General features: G+C 45.6%; 1 protein-coding gene across 3 annotated transcripts in view; it reads right to left on the minus strand.

Annotated features, from left to right (window-relative positions):
* Positions 1 to 1,560: 1,560 nt before the first annotated feature.
* Positions 1,561 to 22,165, minus strand: part of ARHGAP9 (Rho GTPase activating protein 9) — a 744,735-nt gene continuing 724,130 nt past the window's right edge. For all 3 annotated transcript variants that reach the window (XM_078688987.1, XM_078688988.1, XM_078688989.1), the window contains one exon: positions 1,561 to 2,531. In XM_078688987.1, coding sequence (XP_078545113.1) covers positions 2,342 to 2,531 — 190 coding nt within the window. In that variant the 3' untranslated portion in view covers positions 1,561 to 2,341. The remainder of the gene's footprint in view (positions 2,532 to 22,165) is intronic.

A 22,165-nucleotide genomic window follows, 5' to 3' on the forward strand; every position in this document is an offset into this window, starting at 1 on the left:
AACCTCAAAATCATAACCTAGAAACTGGCTTTCATGATTGCATTTCATGTTTTTTACTAGCAGATTATGCCAATTACAATTCTTTAACAACATTTATAGAGACATAGTGGACGTTACTTATTGCCTAACGTAGTCTCAGATTTGCATATGAGCAGGTTTGTTGATGTTCTGGATTTTTTTCTCAAAATCCTTCTATCGCAACTGAATCAGTTATTCAAACTCGGGAGGTGAAAGGCCCATTGGAATTAATATTTGAGAATAGACAAATAATGTAAGGCAGTCTTCCAAGTCGCTAGTCTATTACACACATGGGAAACTAACCAAACCAGTCAACAATTTGCATTTCGAAGGACTGCTGAAAACCTTAAGTGGCATACCAAAATGTGACTAAGGGGGATATGTATCAAATACCGTTATTGCGATTCTTAAATAGCGATTTTTAGAGAATCGATGTTTGAGAATCGCAAAACGGGATGTAATAAATAATTTGCAAATATTTTACGATTCCTTGGCATTCCTTAATTGCGATTAGCAAATTACGAATCACAATTAAGGAATACCTTCCCATTCATTCCTATGGGCTAGGAGGCCCATATGAATGAATGGGAAGACATTCTCAATTTGCGAATCGCAATTAGAAAATCGCAAAATGAGAATGCAATTTCAAAGGGTGCCAGGGTGTCAAAAGGACACCCTTTTGCACCCCTGAAATATGTATGTGTACACATGTGGATTTGGCGCACATACATGCCCTAAGGGCACGTATGTGCGCCACACGGCACTTTGAAAAATTCAAAAAAGTGAATTTTTCAAAAAAATCGCAAACTACCACCAACTTGAAGTTGGTGGTAATTTGCGATTTCTAAAGGCCAAATCGTACTTTTTTTGTGCTTCATACATTGCATTTAAGGCATCGCAATCTGCGATTCCTTAAATGCAATCGCAAAATAGAGAATCGCACACTTTGCGATTCTCTAATTTGCGATGCCCTTTTGGGAAGATACATCGCAAAAGGCCTTTTCCTGTTCGGAAACTGTCCGATTCTGAGAATTGGCCCATTTGCGAACAAGAAAAGGGTTTGATACATATGCCCCAAGACTCTGCAGGCACTCATGAATCCCTTTTGACCATGGGCAATGACGCTACAGCAGCACTTCGTTTTGTAATGTTCCCATGGAAGTTATTTTTAAAGCACCAACTTGGAAGTCTGTTAATATACCCTGTTCTCAATACTGTTTGGATTCAGATGCAAGGTCTGATTCCCAATTGAGCCAGGTGTCTCTTTGAAATCTGTTTAGTTAGGTATCCTCTAATTTCCATCCGACTTCAGGATGGCATAGCTCTTTAGAGCCTATTCTAAATGTTGGATTTCTGGGGAGGAGCCCTCACTACAGAAGGAAAAGTTACTTACCTGTAACATAAATTCACCAGTGAGAACATCCTCCAAATACTCATTACCGAGCATTCCTTGCTAAAAGTTAACTATCTGCTACATATAACAAATGGAAGGGAAATGGCTCCAAGTAAGCACACTCCTAAAACGTAAAGAAGCAGTCATCCTTTTCTCTGGTAACTGCTAATTAAAGTGCTTTATTTTGTTTTACTCATATGTAAAAGAAATTAAATAGTGTAAGGGAAAAAAAACATTTTTACAAATTAAAAAAAAAGGTGTTTTTTCAAGTCCAGCCTAGGGCTAGGAATAATACTACGATGCATGTCGTTAGCGAGAATACTTTGTTGGAGGGTTTATTATTTTACCAGGAAGATCATTAGCAGCACTAAACTGACAGATCTCATCATCTCAAGCATCGTCAGGCAAAAGCATTTTAGACCAACACATGAAGCCTGCTGGAAGGGCAGAGGAGGATGCTCCTGCTCAGAAAGCTGAAATGCAGGAGTCAGACATTAAGCACTCAGGTAAATTTACAGTGGCCGCTCTTGAATCGCAATCTCAGGTTTACAACCAAAGGCCAGCACTGGAGATCCCATGAGCATGGCTCATACACTGAGCAATCCCGATGAATAAAGAGCAGAGTGAAACCGATAGGAGGCACGAGGTCTCCATCAACACTGCCCTTAAAGCGCATAAGTGTGCTGTGATCACCATTTCTCCTCTATTTCTCTCTCGATCTTCTAGTCCACCAATACTTGCCATTCAAATATTTCAACGTTTGAATGGAGCATCTCTTGTAATGAAGAGCAGCTTAGACCCTCTAACCCCTATGTACAGAAGCAGCACCACACAAATTCATGAAGTCCTTCTCTCTACAATAACTTAAAGCCGGGGTGGAGTGACAGCCAAATGTTCAGATATTTCAGCACTCGGTTCTGCCCTTCAAGACTATTCTCCGGGTGCTGCCAGAAAGAGGCTGTCGAAAGCAGTGAGGAGCAGTTCCACCACCTGGTTCTGATAGACCATGTTCACAGTGATGTTGGAAAAGATTTCCTTCTCCTGCCGCATGAGCGTAGGCCCGAAGACAATTCCAATGTTCTGAGTAGTCATGCGGTTCGTTTCTGAGTGTTCCAATATTCTGTGTGGAAATAGAATACAGGGAGAAAAAACACACACAGCTTAGAGGGAGAAAGGATTTATCAAAAGCATGCAGGATCTTTCGCTTCTTGGTCCCAAAAAGGCAGCAGAAGCTAGTATAAACAGAGCAGATCAACAAAGTTGAATTAGAAAGTCAAGCACAACGTAAAGGTAGTAGGTCCCCTGGCCAACAGGCTCTAGTAAAGTGATTTAATCTAACTGTATCTTCCCTAAGAGCTCCAATCCAGACTTGCAGACATCAAGCTCAGTATTCCCAGGTTTCCCAGTTCTCAATGCCTGTCAATAAACAGCATTGTGACATGACTTGAAATTAACTCTCATGTAGTGGTGGCCAAAGCCAAGAGGCCAACAAATTAATGAGCACAGGGAGACAGCTTCGTTTTCATTGTGTTCTTTTAGGATTGTATCATGAAAGTGTGTATGTATGTTCGTGGTATTTCTATTGCACAAACCTAGCCAAAAGGCAACTGAGTACTTAAGAGGTTCAAAGCCTAGCATAAAGACAACGAGTGATAGCAGATATAACTTTCTCTACTGTGAATGCTTTGTGATATGATGTTCTTTAAGTTCTTTAAAGAGGTGCGTCTTCAACTCTTTTCTAAAGTGGAGTGGCACCGGGGTAGTCCTGATGGATACGGGGAAGTTGTTCCAGATCCTGGGTGCACAGGTGGAAGTATGTTGGACAGAAATGTTATTTCGTTTTTATCTAGGTTTCCTAGACCACTGTCATTTTCCAAATCACCAAGCTCAAAATATATGCTACCCAAATATAGTTATCAGTGAAGTGTCTACTGGGGAAAAGCCAGGCCTTAAGACACCTCCTTAATTTGAGTAGGTATCCTCCTTACATGCATAAATGAGCTTCCCTCATTGGGGCGAACTTCTTATTTGTTACAGGTAAAAATGACCCTAATGTGGGCTCTCTTAGTTAATGTTTGCCGAAGAAAATGTAAAGAAACAGTCACAGTCTTATCGGCAACTGCTGATTTGAACAGTTTTTTTTTGTTTTGCTCATACTTAAGAAATGTTTTTAAAAAGTCGAACGGACAAAAACGGTTTATTTAATGGTACATTTTTGCAAATTCAAAAACAAAATTCCCAAAATCGAGCCTATGAGTGCAATTAAGTCCAACAGCTTCGCTGGCACGCAGAACCCCCACTGGCTCAAGCATCTGCCAGGCTAAGGCACTTCAGACCAACAGGTGAAGCCTTGTGGAAGGACAGAGGGGGTCCCCTGCTCAGAGAGCTGAAATGATAAGCTATTTAAGACTCGGTTAAACCCACAACAGTGCCTTTCCATCAAGTGCTCAGGTTCATTGCATTTTATGTATGTTCTTACTGCCTGTTCTGTAATTCTCTGCTGAGGAGCGCTCTCATCGCTTGAAGTAAAATTGTAGTCCTTCTTCTATTTTTGTGAAATGTCCCGGTTTTTGGCTTTAAAATTCTGGTCACCCTATCTCAAAAGTCCTTTACCCCCACTCTTAGAGAAGGAAACCGTTGCTGCTGTCACATACACTTCATTAGCTTGCCCGCCCGACTAACGGACCACGGAGCCTGCATATGTTTCATACTCATAAAAATTTCACAAGAATTTAAAAGAGACAGGTTTGTACCAAGAAATTGTGTTTTGCACTTCTAGGGAAGCTCAAGAAGATGCTTTCTGAAGAAAAGTCATGTGGTCAGTAAATAATTTGCAAAAGAATTCGTACCCTCTCTTCAGTAGCCTGTGTCCCGCGTTATCAAACATCGGAGTGCCAAATACCAAGGCTAGGTAGCCTTGATTCCACCTCATGCCTCTTTAATCCATTACCAGACACTCCCTGTCTCGTTATCACACACACTCCTGCAAGTTCTTTTTCATCCCTGCTTTCTCCCTTTGTCACTGTTTGCCCGTCTTTCTTTTCCTCCAATTTTCCTCCTTTTGAGTATTCTCTCTCCTGCTTTGGTTCAAAGTCTGATGCACTGCCTGGCGTTCCACAATGAGCTCCACCGCATTGCCATAAAGCCTGTTGCATAACCTGAGAGTTGCTTCTGACGATGAACTTTCATCACACATGCAAGTAAGTAAGCAAAATAGTAAACGCATTCTCCCTCACTTATGCGCATTCCGTAGTAGTATACTGTCACTTCTGTTACAGTCGCTCACTATCTTCCTCATAGGTGCCTTCTTCAATGGCAATTTCGGAAGCCTTAATTTTCCAAAAATATTTCTTCACTTTAAGGACTCTGTTTTCGGCTTGCAATCTAAAGTTAATTTCTTATTACCTTTTTACTTGTTATAATTCTTATAACTTGTTATTAAGTTATTACTTGGACTGTACAAACTCTATCGTTTGTAACCGCAAATGGGCCATTAAGCCTGGTCTTCATAAATGGACTCAAATTCCTGTACTAGGAGGTTCTCATAGAATTATTCTGAGCATATCTTCCTAGTTTTCTTTATGTCCTTAATCAGCACTTGCACACTTTTTCATCATTTCAGGATCCTAGTAGGCAACGGAAGCCTGCCATTTTGTATCTCCAACATCTGTGGTCAATGAACTCGGGTACATCTCTGTGCGTCGAGGCTTGGTCGTCGGTACTGCACGGCAGCGATGGTAGTAGCTTGAAGACTTTGGGCCACCAACTTGCCCCATAAGGCTTCTTCCTTTTTAAGCTGTTGTTTCCCAGTGCTGCAAACAGAAGGCTAGTCGGCTGGCCCTTGGAGTATCTTGACTGGGCTGTGGAGACAACTCCTTCTTGGAGCAGGTCATGGCAGGCCCAGTCCCTCTCTTCACAAGCCACCAGGGGAAACTGTTGCAGTCTTCAGCGGTGCAGCCTCTCTTTGCTAGTCTCTCGGTGCAGCAGGGCCGTCCTTTTAAGTCGGTGGAGATCTGAGCTCTGGGTGCCACAGGTGTCCTCTTTATGCTTGGAAAGTGCCTTTAGGGTAGGATGCGATTGGTAGCCAATGGGCTACCAGGTTCCCTCCACGTGATGACCACTTCCTGTGGAGTGTGGCATCTGGCTATTCCAGGATGCACCATTCTGCTCACTCCCAAGATGATGATTTCACTCTCCTGCTGTACAGACCTCACACTGGGCTCTGGCTAACTCAGAGCTACAAGCCCCTGGGGCAATCGGTTTGGCAACTGGTTTCCCCTCTCGGCCTCATGTGCCACCCTGTCTACCTCAACAAAGAAGCAGCCTTTCCCCTTATGCTACACATCTGTCCTTGAATGGCGGCTTTACCTTTGAAGCCTGCCTTTTGGGGCTAACACCCAATTGGCTTCCAGCAGGAGGAAGGTGACACCTCCCTGGCCTGCGATCATGCATTGAACTTCTTCCTGGGAGTTTTTAGCAACTCTCGTCAAGAGGGTAAAAAGCTGTCTCGTGGAGCAGGCTCCATGTGTGGTCGGGAGGTCACAGGAGTTTTAAAGGCAACAAAGTGACTTCTTTGCTGGACACTGCAACAAGTTACATTAATTTCAATTTGAGATACAAGTCGGGCTTAATGTAAAGAGTTATTTGACACCTTGGAGTGCCCACTTTGATTGCACCATCCCGGATTTAGCACAGCTGAGGGGGTGAGCATGTAACTCTGTACTTGCTAATTGGGCGACCAAGTCTTTCCACCGTAAAAACAGTAGTTTTGCTGATTTTACTATGAGGACTGGTAAAGTACATGTCCTGCCTGTGTCATATGTCACACCCAGCAGCATCTGTCAAAAAACTTGGGGGAAACGATACAAAAATGAAAGAGGCATTTCTTACAGACACCTCTCGCAGACATGTCTCTAAAAGCAGAAGGGAATCTATTATTCTATTTCACATCTCCTGGACTCCAGTACTAACCCAAAACCACTCTTAAATGTACAAAAATTGTGATTGATGTTCATGCAAGACCATGGCTCTACTATTCCTTGCTCATTGACGTGTATAGAAGCTTAGGGGTCCATTAGGATGGCGGGCGGACTTAGTCCGCCTGCCATCCTATAGGTCATTGGGACCGCCCACCATAAGGGCGGGGGTCCCGTGGGGGGTATTAGGATGCGCCCGCCACTGTGGCGGGTGCATCCTGCATTTTTAGCATTGTGGCGGGCGGTGCTCTCAGCACCGCCCGCCACAATGCTAAAAATGCACGAATGCATTTGCATTAACAAAGCGGCAGGCCCCGCATGGTGCCTGCCGCTTTGTTAATGCAAATGCAGGGGGGTACCACAAGTACCCCCCGTGTGCACCCACCACCTCTCCTTCACTCCGGGGTCCCACAGGGGGCCCACGAAGTGAAGACCGCATGCCTTTCCGTGGCGGCATCGCCGCCACGGAAAGGCATCTGTTCTGGCCCATCCTAATATGGGCGCCACCATGTTAGACCTTTTCTGGCCCGGTCGCCTTGCGACCGGGGCGGAAAAGCGCCGGACAGTCTTTCTGTCCGCCGTGGTCCCCCCCACCATACTAATATGGCAGGGGGCATTTAGGTGAGGATGGTGGGCCGATTGCCCACGCCAGGCTGGCGGTGGCTACCGCCAGCCTGGCGGGGACAATCCGTCCGCCATCCTAATGGGCCCCTTAGTTGGGACTGGAGGCCGCTGTCCTTGGAAAACGTAATGTGATGCCACCCCCATTACAGCACAAATGGCATGAAGCCCAATGCACGGATGGGGGTTAGAGGGTGTGGTACACAGCAGGATCATTTGGACACTGGGAACAATGACTGGTTCCACTGACCGAATTCTTAAAGTGGAAGTCGTGCATCATGGATGTATGCCACGTATCAAATTAAGGGGCATATGTACAATAGAAGTGGCGGAGTGAGGAGTTAGCCGTCATTGCTTACCGCTTCAGCCAACCACTTCTGAAACCCAAGGCTGCACCATATTTACAGCCTTACATTTCCCCCTACGATGGCGCTACAAACTCAGGCTCCCTTGCACCATAGTGCAAGGGTGTCTGCGTGCAGGGGAGGATTGTTTATGAGTAGAAAAGTGTCCCTTCCCACACATGAACAATCCTGAAATGCCATTTTGTCACTTTCAAGTGTGCTGCTTAATGCAGCACACGTGAAAGTCCCAAAATTGCATTTGTTTTAAAGATTGTTTATGTACAGGAAGGGTGACCTTCCTGCACATAAACATTCCATGGCATTTTGCTTTTTCCATGTGTGCTGCACAAGGCAGCACACATGGAAAAAGCAAAAATGAGGAGAAATAATGCATTTCCCCTCCTTTCACTAACTTAAGACCTCCTATGTACACCACCCTTGTACATAGGAGGCTGCGTCAAAATTAATGGGTGTTGCAGTGGAACGCCCACCGCATCACCCACTGCCCACCCCTTTCACGCTAACCATAGCGTGAAAGGGGCCTTATTTACAAGGCAGCGTTAAGCCACGTTAAGTAGCTTAACGCTGCCTTGTAAGTACGGCTAAGCCCCTATTGCCACCACAACGTCGATAAAAGTGACGTTGTGGTGGCGATAGGAGCTTGTACATATGCCCCGAAGTGTCCTGTGGTGACACAAGCAGCCGTCCAGCAGTGCTAAGTCATCTGGCGATCTGAATGAAGAAAACCAACTATCTGCATAAGCCTGTGATATAAGTGCGAGCAGAGCAGACAGCCACAATATCATTCAAACAACTTCTGTGCCGAAAAAATCATTAGTTTGAGCGGCATCGGAATTACTGCCACACGAAAACCATGAAAACGTCGACTTTAAATTTCCCATGGAAAAAAGCTAGCTACCCGAATCATGTGGAAATGTTACAGTTATTCAAAGACCAAGGAAATGTTAAACGTTAAATATAAAAAAAAGCAGGAGTTCATTCTGTAATTGACACATAACATGAATTGGGGACTAAAACTCATTTACTACGATCGCTCTGAAATCCTTGCCCCAAACGAGGGATGCCTGAATCCTGAGTAATTGCTGGACAGGTAACCTGCAATATCGTATTTCTAAAGAATAGTGGTCCCTGCAATACAGGTCTTCACACAGTCGTACTTGAGCCCTTTATCAAGTGCTCAGGAAACGCGCCACCAAATGTCAGAGTGGTAGCCCTGTGTGGCCGGCTAAATGTGCCATAGGTGCAGGCCGTGGTCGCCTCTGCACCTTCAAGCACGCGAGTTTAACCACCTTGGTGGGTCCTGCAGACGGCCTTTATGCTCAAGCACTGAGCCCACCACCTCCAAGGGGCAAGCCAGAATGAGGGGCCCAGAAAATGCATCGGAAGGCTTCACGACTGCCTTCCGGTAAGTACCGAGGGTGGGCAGGTCCAGTGGTGGACTGGGGGTTTTGTGGCCCAGGACGTGGAAATTATTCATCGCCACCGCCCGCTGCAGCGGATGACTTCACATGCCAGGGCAGCAGGTTCATAATCTAACATGGAGGGGGTGGCTCGCAGACAGGAAGGTACTCGTAACACAGAGGTCAGATGCTGTGGACTGCGCTGGACTCCAGGGGAAGCCAGCCCTGAGACGGCACATTCACCTACATTCACAGGCACTGAATCAGACTTCCTGCATGATCAGACTCTACTGACTACTCCTGCACGAAAGAGAAACACTCACATGTTACGAAACCTCGGGCCAAATGCAGGGCCACAGAGGCAGATTACTGGCTCTAGCTATCTCTATAAAGCACATGGTACAGGTAATGATGGTGTGGCAAAGCATACATTTTCGAGTGCCATAGTGAATTTAACACTATTGATTAAAAGTGAATTGTAAACAACATGAAATGCACATTTTACGGGGAAGGTGCTCAGTCTCATCTTGCTTAGTGCTCTACCGAACAATCCCATGTGAAGACATACACTGTAAAATGTACTCAACCGTATATAAAGATCTCCCTACACGCATTTCGACCTATATTTAATTGCAAAATCTGCTAAAGTCAATCGACTCTTAATATTATAGCCTGGGTTAATTTACTGTCTCAACTGTAATCCTGGCCTTTTAGGGGGAAAATGTTTGGTAGCGGCAGTGAGCATTTTTACAGGGTGATATATATAGGGGCAAGGTTTTGGTAGTCTATGTTAAATATGAAACATGTTTTTGCAGGCAATGTTTTCATCGGTGGATCCAGGGCTTTAAGTGGGCCGGGTCTCACCGGTACTGAGCACCGGCAGGTTTTTAAAGGGGGCCTCGAAACGGGTCTCTATCGGGCTCTGTTTGGTGCCCTGTCACAGGTGGTCCCTTTTTTTCCGGACTGCAGTGACAGCAGGCACATAGATGTAGCCTGCTCACACTGCTCACTTCTCACTAGGTGAGAAGTTACGGCATGACGTCATTCCAGGTGAGTGTTACAGGGGAAGGGAAATCCTTTAAAGAGAGTCATTTTCTCTCTGGATTTCCCTTCTGGTGGTGCCACCAGGGCTTTAAGTGTAAGCTTTTTCAATATTATATACAAGCCATAGTTGCTGTTTATCTTATGCAACTAACAACCATTGACAAAGCCAATAGTCCTGACTTGTTCAATTTTTGATGTCACTTGTGTCATATAGCTAGATGCAATGACAGAAACAGCCAAATACTAGTCAGGCGGCACACTATGCTAAGCACAGACTTTTAGCTTATGTGTTTGTAAACCACGCCCTTAATTACATTGGCCACGCTCCTTTGAGAGACCCCCTCCCAGTTTTTTCATCCCACTTAAAGGCCTGGGTGGATCCGTGTGGTATCCTTCAAGAGGACTTTTTGAGATGGAACTGCATTTGAAGTCTGATTTGTTTCAGTTGAGGAGAAACCTGGTATGACGTGTATGTCTGACGAAGGCGTCAGTACGGCTGTGCACAACATGGTCGTGATGTGGCTGTCAAAAATGTCACAGTTCTCGAAAGATATAAAGTCCATTACAAAAGAGCATGCTGGTATCTGTAGCTGGTAAGTAGGCTAATGATAGTTGTTTTCAGGCCTCCTGCTTTCAGATACATTTGTTTCCGCGTGTCAGCACAGAAGTAAACTTTTCTCAAGTCACTTCTCGGGTGGAACAAGTTCACTCAGAAGAGGAGCCACAGGTAGGCAGTTTCCATGCGCCTTATAGACCACAAGATTGCGTGTAAATGTTGCAGGCTCACAACTAAGAAAAGGTGAGCGATGTGCCGTGCTACCGTCCATCGACAAAATGGGCCACAAGAGCCCACAAGGAGAGAAGGGTGGATTAGCGGCCCTTGGTTTCTTCCATTAGTCATCGATATAAGGCTTCGCTCTGCTAAAGACGTGGGTGGAGAAGGCCACCCCGTATCCCCTGATGACACAGATCTGAAGTTCTGAATGTAGGCTGAGGGCGTCCCTAGGTGAGCGGAGCAATATGCAGCGAGACAGAAATAGGCTGCTGCAAGCAATACAGAATGCTCTGACCAAGAGAAGAACCAGGATATGCAAAAGAGGCCCAATATGGCCCAAGTCACCTAATCATGCACCAATGAACAGGGTCTGGGGATGGCTAACACCGTCTTTAGTGGTCAGGTCGCAGCCTACCAGACAGCACAGCTGTCTGGCTTGCTAAAGACATCTTGGGGACATTTAGAAAGTTGACCTAGGAATTTTCCCGCCCATTGCTTACCATTGGCTTTGTGGTTTGTAACTAGGGCCACCCATTTTCCGTTTACACTGAAAAGCAATGTCTTCCCTTTCTGTATTTATTTTTAAAAGTGGAAAAATGCTGAGAATTTGGCTTCTTTGAGTGACTCTCCATGTTGACATTAATGACTTTCAGGCCAATATCTGTACATATTGGCAGCAAGGAGAGTTACAAAGCTTGATGAGAATTGCTTAAATTACTGCATATCTCAATATGTATTCGTGCTATAAGGCTAACTTTTAATGTGGGTTTATCATTTCTGCCTGTGTAATGTGCTAAAACCTGATAGGCATCAATGTATGACTGCACGTTTATCCATACTAATATAATAAAAAGAGAGCCCAAACCTTTGAGACTGGTAATCTCAGGAACCACAGCACCAATCACAACACCCAATACAGCGTTGGAAAGGGCAGTTGCAGCAGAAGGACATAGGCTATGCAGACGACCACCATATACATTTAAAAGGTAAAAGAACCGTGTCAGTCCCTTGTGGGCGTGTCTGGGTTGTGCTGTGGGCGTGTGCTGGGGGCGTGACAAACGCTGGGGGCGTGTGGTACGTTCCGCCCTTCATGCCATGTCTCATATCGTGTGCTGTGGGCGTGTGCTGGGGGCGTGGGCGTGTGCAGGGGGCGGGATTACGGGAAAAAAAAGCGAGCGCTGTGCCCAATATTTCATTGTTTTTTCTTCCCAGGTTCTGTACATTCCAGCTCCGGGTGTCCACCCTGCTCCCTTTAAATACTCCTGCACCCCATAATCATAACCCACCCTTACTCCTTAAAATACCCCAACACCCTTAAACACTAACCCATCTTAACCCTATAAATATACCCTTTACCCCAAAACCCAAACCTATCCCTAAACCCTAAAAATAGCCCTGTACCCCAATACCCAAACCTACCCCTGAACCCTAAAATACCGCTGTACCCCAAAACCCAAACCTAGCCCTGAACCCTAAAAATACCCCTGTACCCCAAAACCCAAACCTAGCCCTGAACCCTAAAAATACCCCTGTACCCCAAAACCCATACTTATCCCTAAACCCTAAAACTACCCCTGTACCCCATAACCCACAACTATATCTGAACCCTTAAAATACCCAAACACCCCAAAACATATACCTCAGTACCCCAAAACATATACCCCTATACCCATACTTACCTTATCCAAACATTTAAAAAAAACATGCTTTTACCATTCATGCATTTACAACGAATTTCGTTGTAAATGTATGCATGGTAAAAGCATATAAAATGTAATGCCATACGTTATAATGGCATTGCGGAGTCATGGTACTTTCGTAATGAAAGTATGCGGAGTGATGGTATGCGGAAAGAAAGTTGCGGAATAATGGGTGTTTACCCTCCCCCGGTAATTACATTGGTGGCACGGCGGCCCACATCTCCAGCAACATACTCATATTTTTTCACCACCGATTTGAAAAATGCACAGGTCTCTCTCATTAATGGCCAGCACCGACATACACTTTTAGACACACCTCCCGCCACAAGTTCTAGAATTGCGACCTTTAGAGCTGGGGAGCTACGTTCGAATCTCGGCATCAGCTCAACATCCTGTGATTCTAGGCAAATCGCTTTGTCTCCCCGTGCCTACCACAAATGAATGTGTTCTTCTGTAATGTAAATTGTGCTCATGCCATGTTGTCGAGTTTGCGCTATATAATATTGCAAGGAAAAATAAAGTAGGGAAACTCGACTTCACACACTACTGAACGCGCACTCTTAAGTGCATCAGCAGTGCACTGTGAATAGGAGCGTTTCACAGGCCTGTCACAGATAAGAAATGCTATCAAAACGAAATCCTACAAAACAATATACTACTGGCCGGCAGCAATTCATACCCGGCCAACATCGGGACGGGCTGCTAGTGTATTAAATAAATGTGGAAATATATGAGTTATCACATCATTTATTCACAAGCACAAAATAAATACGTATTAATACCAAAAAGATGCACGAAAAATAAATATGGATGAATACAGATGGAAATGTTAAAAAAAGAAATACTAAAAAACCGGGAGCCCTCTTTGAAAATCATATTTTCTGGCTTTCTAGTTGCTGGTTTTATTTGCTGTAAGCTGTCCAGCTCAAGTTCGTCCCTTGTTAACTATATTCTTGCACTTTTATCTGGGTGACGCGACTGAGGTTAGTGCTCCAGCTGTTTCAGGGGGATTGTGTATATAATGACATTCGGTGTGCAGACTTGCCGTTAGTGTTGTGCACTACCGAACTGAAGATAATGTATATGACACAGCTACTAATTGTGAGGAAGACATGGGAACCATAGGTTGTTATTATTATTTTGCTAAACAAAAAGTTGCAACGGAGGTTGGCACTCCTGCTTTTTCAGTAGGATTGTGTATATAATGACATTTGGTGTGCGGCCACATAGCTGCGCCCGGACAGTTCCAGGGGCCAGGAACCCTGGTTCATCTCTACTAAGTAAAATACCTTACTCTCAACCTACAACTGTTAGCCCCACATGAGCATCTTAATGAAAGCTGTCTTCACTACATAAGTTGGTCTAAAGGTGAAACAATTTGTAAACATTGTGCCTCACCCCTCCTAGGGGTGATTGATACCAATCCCTGTACTGGAGAGAAACCTAAGTGGTAAATGTACCTAATTAATTGCAGATCACTGCCTGGCCATAAGCTAGAAATCTTCACCTTCTTAGAGGACAATAAACCAGACGCAGCATTTCTGACCAAAACCTGGCTCCATGCTGAATCTGGGCCACAACTTGTTCAAGCCCTGGATCCTGGTTATTATATCCCTTGTTTAAATCGGAAAAACAAAAAAAAACGAAGGGATTGCGTTCATCCTCAAAGATGAGTTCAAAGCCAAGGCTATTTTGCTACCTGGAGAAGATTGTAACGTGTAAAGGAAAGATGAATAGTGAGTGACATGTGATGAAAATATCTCAGGAATAAACATCGGAGTTGAAAGAAGACGGACTGGACTTTGATTTCATAATACACACTGAGTAGTGCTCAGGATAATTTGTTTTCAATAAAAAGTTAGAACAGCTGGCTGGAAGGCCAATGAGTCTTTGCCAAAAGGAATTTTCGATGGTCTGGAGAGAGTGGGCGTTTGTGTATCCCCATATTCCTGCCCCGTAAGTTGCCACTGATATTCATTTAGCAGAGTAAACTTTTATGATTATCTCAAGGGGCTTTGCACCCAATTTCTTTGTAAAGGAATTAAGTGGTATTATACTTTTTTCCAGTGCTAGGACTCTTGTTATGATCATGTTGGACCAGGATCTCTCAAAGGTTATTCCAAGATACGAAAAGGTGTCAGTTTGGGCCAATTCACGTCCTTCTAAATCAAAATGTGGAGGCCTCTACTTCTCTGTCCAGTTATTAAAACAAGAGACTTTGCCTCATTTGTTTTTAGATCTAGACTACTCATGTAGTTTACATAAGCTGTCTAATAAAGGTGGTTATCGCATTGTCTATACCCATTTCTGCCATTATTTCCCAGAGGCATTAATGGGTTACACAGTCGAATGCAACTGAGAGGTCCATGAATGCCAGATATAGTTTATCCTGCTTTGCTTTAGTATACTTAGCCATTAGTAGGGTCACTTTGAGGCTTTGATCCTGGGTACCACTCCCTTTTTAAACCTGTATAGTAGCGGGATCTGACTGACTCAAGACCTACTTTAGGTTTACACCCTATATTAGCAAATGATAACATTTCACATTGGGTTACATCCACTCTTGATCAAGTCCACCCGCAAAAAATGTTTACCAGAAGAGCGAAAGATAAATTGGCTGTCTGGTGTACCAGCAAGCCAAGCTAAGGAAACTCAAACAAGAATGAGAAAAGGCAAAAGGCTTTAGAGAAAAAATTATGAGAAGCCAAGTAAACAAATATAAAGATAAACGATCAAAGTCTACCATGCAGGAAATAAAAAAAAGCTCAAGCTTCACACATTAAGGAAAAAAATCAATTGAGCCGCTAACTCCTGACGTGAAATGTTTGGCATAGCTAGCACGCTATTAGAACCCTCCCCATCGCGGTTGAATGGCCTCACAAGATGTTTTCAGAATAAAATCCACAAAATATACAGCGATTTCCAACCATCAATGGACACCAGCAACATAAGCTCCAAGGAAGCTACGCTGGGCAGAAAACCAGCCTATGCTCAGTGCTTTCCCCCTCTGAAGTTAGTCACTTTCATAGATATATTCAGTCAAGTCAAATCCGGCTCCACCAAAGATCCAGCCCCTTCACGGATTTTAGCCAAAGTAACTGACCAGATACTTCCTACCTTGCTGGAAATGGCCAACCTATCCTTGACTGCGGGACCAATCCCGGCAGCCTGGAAACAGGCCGCGGTCAAGAAACCTAATTTGGACCCTCTTAACTTAGGTAATTACCGACAGATCTCCCCGATTCCTCGGATAAGTAAAACGCTAGGAAAATAAGTCAATCTCACTCTCTCTGAATTTTTATAAACAGATGATATTTTGCTCCCCACACAGACCAAATTTCAAACCTACTACGGCACAGAGAATGCTCCTCTAGCTGTAGTAGGAGAAGCCCAAAAAACTGCTATATCAGGGATGCTGCTCTGATATGGTAAACCATGATATCCTTGCTGAAAGACTGCAGAAACCTGGATTCTCAGAACTAGCTCTTTCTTGGCTGATGTCCTGTCTGGAAAGCAGGATGTAATAAGGAACCAGAGATCAATTAAGTCATGAGTCGTAAGATGATTTATTCATGGATACATGGTCAGTGGTGCCAATGAACACACCGGCTCCAGCAGAGCAGCTCCAATCAAGTGTCTTACAACATTCTTATTGTCACTAAGCAACATGTAAAGTCTGGAAAATGACATAACACACACTAAATTAAAGGGATACATACTACCATACAATTTACAGGATACTACACAGGTCCTTCCAGGTTTTTGACGAAGGTTGTTCGTCAGATATTTTCCTCTCAGAATATGAAGTAACTTGGGGCTCGTCTCTGAGCCCTACTCTATTTAATGTTTATATGAGACCCCTTGCAGATATCTTCCATCCCTTTGGGATAGCAATAGTTTCTTACGAAGACAACACTCATTTGGTCTTTTCTGTCACTCAAAGCCAGAACTCCCCTGCCTCCACATGAGGCCCCTGCCTAGAGAAAGTGGCAGGCTGGATGGACAGCTCCTGCCTTTAATTAAATGTAGGAAGAAGGAGTTCATGATGCAGGGTAATAACTTAACCTCCTCATGTAATATGTGCTGGCCAAGCTGCCTAGGCCCCCTCCCACCCTCAAAAATGCCATTAAGAGCCTGGGAATGTGGTTGGACAAATCCCCGAACTTCAACACCAAAGCTCTCTGCCTTGTGTTTTGTTCTACTGAGTATGCTCCAAAAATCCCCACCCCCTTCCTCTCACTTCAAAGAGGCTGATGGTCCAGGCTATTATTCTTTCCCACTTGGACTACAGCAATTCCCTTTACTTGGGAGCTTCAAGGGCCACAATAAGAAAACTACTGGTGATACAGAACTCCGTAGCTCGGACTTTGTGCGATTTACCTAGACATCAGTCTGCCTGACTAGCTCTTGCTTCCCTCCATTGGCTACCAGTGACTGAGAGGATTAAGTTTAAATCACTATATATCGCCCATAGGGATCTCCTTGACAAACGGCCTCTGATCTCTCACACTATGATATCCCCATACCTCCCCAGAAGAACCTTACGATCCTCTATGGTACACCTAGCCATAGTATCTAGGGTCGGAAAGGTAAAATGTGGAGGGTGCTCCTTTGTCTACAATTCAGCTAAATTATGGAACAGCCTTCACATTCTCTGAGATCAGCTAAAAGGAAACTTCCATTTCGAAAAGTATTACAAACCTGGCTTTTCAAGAACAGATCCAGGTAATCGTCATTTATCTGGTATGTGCCTTACTATCAGCGCTGGCGTGCCTAAAGCACTCTATGGGTGCTATACAGAATAGAATAGAACTGTTTTCCCCCAACTCGGTTTCTATAAACAGGCCTTGAAATCTTGTTCTTATCTTGTCACATTTGCTGTGCATTCAATGACAGAAGTCAAATGTCAGGTTGTGTCTTCCAAGAAGCTTGGTGTTTATTTTTCTTTCTCTGACTTCAAAGTAAGAGGATTTATGTGACAATTATGCTGGCTACTGGGGGTCTACTTTAGGAAGGCTGTACAATGTTATTATTTTTCTGGCACACAACAAAATATAAATGTTTGTAAATGAATTGTGCTGACAGTCAAAACAATACATTGGGTAAAAACATTTCCACACATTATCGTTTGTGCACTGAATACTTTCATCAGTAAAATTGTATGTGAGTGCAAATGGTCATTTCAAGTGAAGATGTGTTGTCAGTAATGGCAGTATGCTACCATACCATGCTTACTATACGTTCCTCCCCCCCTGTACCCTGCACCAATCCACTCCACTCCACACTACTGCACTCTGCTCTGCATAACTCCACACTACGCTACTCCACTCTACACTGCATCACTGCACTCTTCTCTGCACCACTCCACTCCAAGTCTCTCTACTGTACACAACTCCACTCTACTCTATGCCAATGCAATCTACCCCACACTACTCCACTATGCACCACTGCACTCTACATCACTCCGCACCACTCCACTCTATGCCAACCTACTCTGCAATAATGCACTCAATGCCACTGCATTCTACTCTGTACCACTCCACTCTACCTTAGTGCACTCTATGCCAATCCAATCTCATCTACTCTGCACCACTGCACTCTACTCTGAAACAATGTACTCTATGCCACTGCACGTAGCACCACTGTACTCAGCCCCACTCTATTCTACTCTGCACCACTCTAGCTCTCTATGCCAATGCACTTTATACGCTCTATGCCACTCTACTCTGCACCACTGCACTGTACGCCAATGCACTCCACGCCACTCTACTATATACCACTGCACTCTATGACAGTGTACTCTGCAACACTGCACTATCACTTTACTTTATGCCACTCTATGCCACTGAACTCTGCATCGCTCCACTCTACACCAATCCACTCTAAGCCACTGTAATCTACTCTACACCACTGCACTTTACAGTATTCTACTCTATACCACTGCACGCTACACCACTTCACTCTACTCTGAATCAATATACTCTATGCCACTGCAGTCTACGCCACTCTATTCCACTTTGCACCACTTCACTCTATGCCACTCCATATCATGCCACTGCACGCTACAGCACTACTGCACTCTACACCACTTTATTGCACTGTACACCACTGGACTCTATGCCACTGCACTACTCTACTCTATGCAGGGGCGGCTCCTCTGGTTGAGCGGAGGAGCGTTGCCCCACTAAAATTCCCCCCAAAGGCCCAGAGATGAAAAATAAAATGGTAATTTATTACCAGTTTATTTTTCATCCACCGTCCTGAGCTGAGAATCAGGACGGGGGGGGGGAGGCTGCTTCTGAGTGACGGTAGCAGGGAGGAGGGTCGGCTAACTATGCACGGTTTAAAGTGTGCATGTCTTATTGGCCGTCCGTCTTGCGGTGGCCAGCCACACATGTGCTCTTTTAATATCTCTGGATTAGAAAAAGCCAAAGCCTCCAGAGCGCTGGCAATCTCTGAGTGAGGTCGCTCCCACCAATCCTAGTGTAGTGTAGTTCCTATATCATGAATAGGCTCTGTGCATTGGAATAATATATACTATAGATTTGACATAGGACTGAGGTCAGTATGTCTCTATTGAGTACATTAAACTTAATTACTTGTGTGTGCGCCAGCTAACTCAGAGGTCACTAAAAACTTTCTTGAATGAACAAGAAGGGATTAGTTTCTGACACCCGCATAAACATGACAACTTTGTTTCCCTTAGAGTCGGAAGAATATCTTCAGAGTCGTGGAAACAATAGATAACCATTTCACTCAGTCAATCGTGCATGCTTCGTTTCTACAGAGTTGCACAGAAATAGAGAGACGGGCATTTCAATAAAAGGGGTTTATTGAACAGTCTTATTTCTCATGCAAGAGATATGAACTGCTACAATCGTAAGACAGAATGCGAAGTATAAAATATACAGCAGCAGCACTAATATAAAATAATAATGCAATAGCATGTCGGTAAAATACATACATAAATAACACAGGTTAAAATACTCATCTGGTGCTTCTAAATAATCCTACCCCAGTGTACCTAACCTAAGTCTAGTACAAGGGAAGAAGTAGGTGCTGTCTTAGTCTAGTTTAGTTATGCCAAGAGTTTGCTATAGTTTAGTTTAACTATAGTTGCCAAGAGTTGCCAAAAGTTTCTCTAGGTTCTAATCAGCTCCATACCTTAGAATGAGAGAGGTTGGTATCTCTTTCCTGGGACTCGATCTCTAACACCCCGCAAGGGGAGTCAGAAACACTGGAGCTGGATTCTCGGTGAGGAGGATGACAGTGTCTGGTCAGTGCGTCTGTTGAGAACTGGACTCCTTTAAGACTTGCTGTGGCGAGCCGCGTGCAAGTAAGTAGTCGAACCGCACCGTGCCTTGCCATAGCAAGTGAAGGTATATTTATACCTTGAAGGTGTTTAGGAATGCCGGTATTGACGTAAATGTCGGGCATATGAATGTCATGAATGTACCCCTAAGGAATAGATGTTCATGCATGATAAATGATTCCTTGGAGAAATCAATATTCAAGCAAGGAAGGGTGTGGCTTGGCCGGCTGCAAGATGGCCGCACTCTAAGTGGGCTCTGCTGACCAAGCTCAAAATCCGATATAATCCTGCAGACTACGGCATCTTTATAAGCTGCAATCAGTGTTTCCTGACTAACCGTTATCTGCATCGCTTCAAGCTGTCTTCGCCTTCCGGAGCTTCTCTGGGGCTGGGAGATGCCGCTTGTCTGAGGAGCTGGGCCTACGCCTCGCGGGCCAGCGGGAGCCCAGCCATTCTGCTTCTGTTACCAGCAGGGCTGCCTGGGGATCAGTGCAGCCGGAGGGTCGTCTGTGGTTCATGCTGGCATTAGGTGAGTGCTGTCCCCGCCGGGGCTCTCAGCGGCGGGGCTGGGGGCGCTCAAGCTGAACTGCCCAGCCTGGGCCCGGGGCACTCCGGCGACATTTTTTCTACCCCCATTCCTGTCTGGCACCTTTCCTGCCCGCTCTCAGTGCCCGGGCCTGGTAACGCGAGAGGTGCGCCTCCTGTGTCTCCCCGTCATGCCTGCCTGGTCTGGTGTGCGCTACCCCTCCTGCTGCTGTGGTGCTGTGCGGGGATCTCCAGACCTGCTCTTGCATCTGCGGCCTTCACCGGCGGCCTGTGACACCACGGCTCGCGGTACACACAACATCAGGGGCCTGGACTAACTGAGGCCTAATCTGCTCCCCTAGGCCTGGCCTGCTAGTCCTTTGTGGCCCTTGTGGACCCTGTAGCTGGTCCTGCAATCTCTGCCACTTCTGTTGCTGCCGCCTGTGGTGGGGTTGTCCGCTCTCCTTGTCCTCGGCCTGGTGCAATTGGTGCTGTTCCCGCCGTTGGCCGTGCCCGGCCCGTGCCACTGCTGCTGGCGGGGGCCCACCTTCCTGCCTGCTATTGCATCGCCTCAGCACTGCTGCTAAGCTGCCATTTAGAGCCTCCTGTGACTGCTCCTTCAGGCCCCTGCTGTGGCGCCGCATTTGGGAATCTGGCATTGCGGTGGCTTGTCTCCTTTCGAGCCCTCTTCGGGGGAGGCTCCATCTGTAAGACCTGGGCGTGAGGTTGAGCGCATCTTGATGTTTGCCCCCCATCATGCCAGTTGACTGTGCCTTTCACTTGGGGACCCGGGGGCCTTCCAGAACTTAAATTTGCTCTCTGCCTGCTCATTCGTCTTCTTGCTTGACCTCTGTCCGCTGGGGAGTCCCGCAGGTGGAGTCCTGCCTGGCCGGGTTGACACCCTGTTGCTCACGCTGGCAGCCGATCTCCTCTGTTCAGGTGCCCACTGCCCCAGCCGCTGTAGATAATTGGAGGTGAATTGGCGGTTCCTCCTGTGCTTAATCTGCTCACTCAGGGCACTATGTTGCTCCCCCATTTCGTGGTGTGGTCGGCTGCGAGATTCCTCTGCCATGGGAAGGACCGTCCCCAAACAGCCCAAAATTTCATTCGATCAGCGAAGGTCGACTCGTCAGGACAGCACTGGCTCGGACGGTGGTGACCCCGCAGCCACCGTGGACTCGCCCCCCCTCTCGCGACGATGACCTAAAAGCAATCATGTTGGATGTAAAATCTACAGTCACTGGAATAGCGACCCAACTGGACCAGCTTTCAGCCTGGCTGGACTCTGTGAAGGCCTGTGTTGACGCACACGACAATCGTCTCCTCCACGCGAGTCCAGGGTCTCGGACGCTGAGGATGCTGCCACTCAGGATCACCAGAAGCTGCTACAGATGGACAAAATCCTTGCTCTTATTTGGGAGAAAAATAAGGACTGGGAGACAAGCTCCCTTCGGATTAACCTCAGCATAACTGGCATCCCAGAATCCATCAACATAGCCCATATAAAAGATTTCATGGAGCAACTGGTCAAGGAACTCTTTAGTGATGTACTCTCCTCAGTTTTTATTGTCAAACGCGCACACCGCTCCCTTGGCCCACGCCCCAGTCCTGGATTACCTCCTCGCCCTATCATTGCCAAAATTCTAAATTTCCGAGACTGGGATGCCATTCTTCATGCGGCACGGGAAATGGGCAAAATAAATCATCAAGGCAATCCACTCTCGTTCTTTCCGGGCTACACTCTCACTGTTCAGGCAGCCAGATGAGAATTCCTTCCTGCAAAGCGGATTTTGCAAAAACTCGAGGTCTCTTATTCATTGGCATACCCAGCAAAATTGAGTTCGACAGGGGGCTAAAACGCTTGCATTCCCTGACCCCAGAGATGCCCTCTCCTTTGCAAAGAAACTCGACAAAATCATCACGCTCCTCACCATCCAGCTCTCAGCCTGCTGAAGTTGAGCGCCTTAGCGACAATGATTGACTTGTTGTATTTTTCTGGGTATATTAATCACTGTATGTTGTCTGAAGTTCTAGTA

This window comes from Lissotriton helveticus, chromosome 1_1 (assembly GCF_964261635.1).
Source record: "Lissotriton helveticus chromosome 1_1, aLisHel1.1, whole genome shotgun sequence".
Taxonomy (NCBI): domain Eukaryota; kingdom Metazoa; phylum Chordata; class Amphibia; order Caudata; family Salamandridae; genus Lissotriton; species Lissotriton helveticus.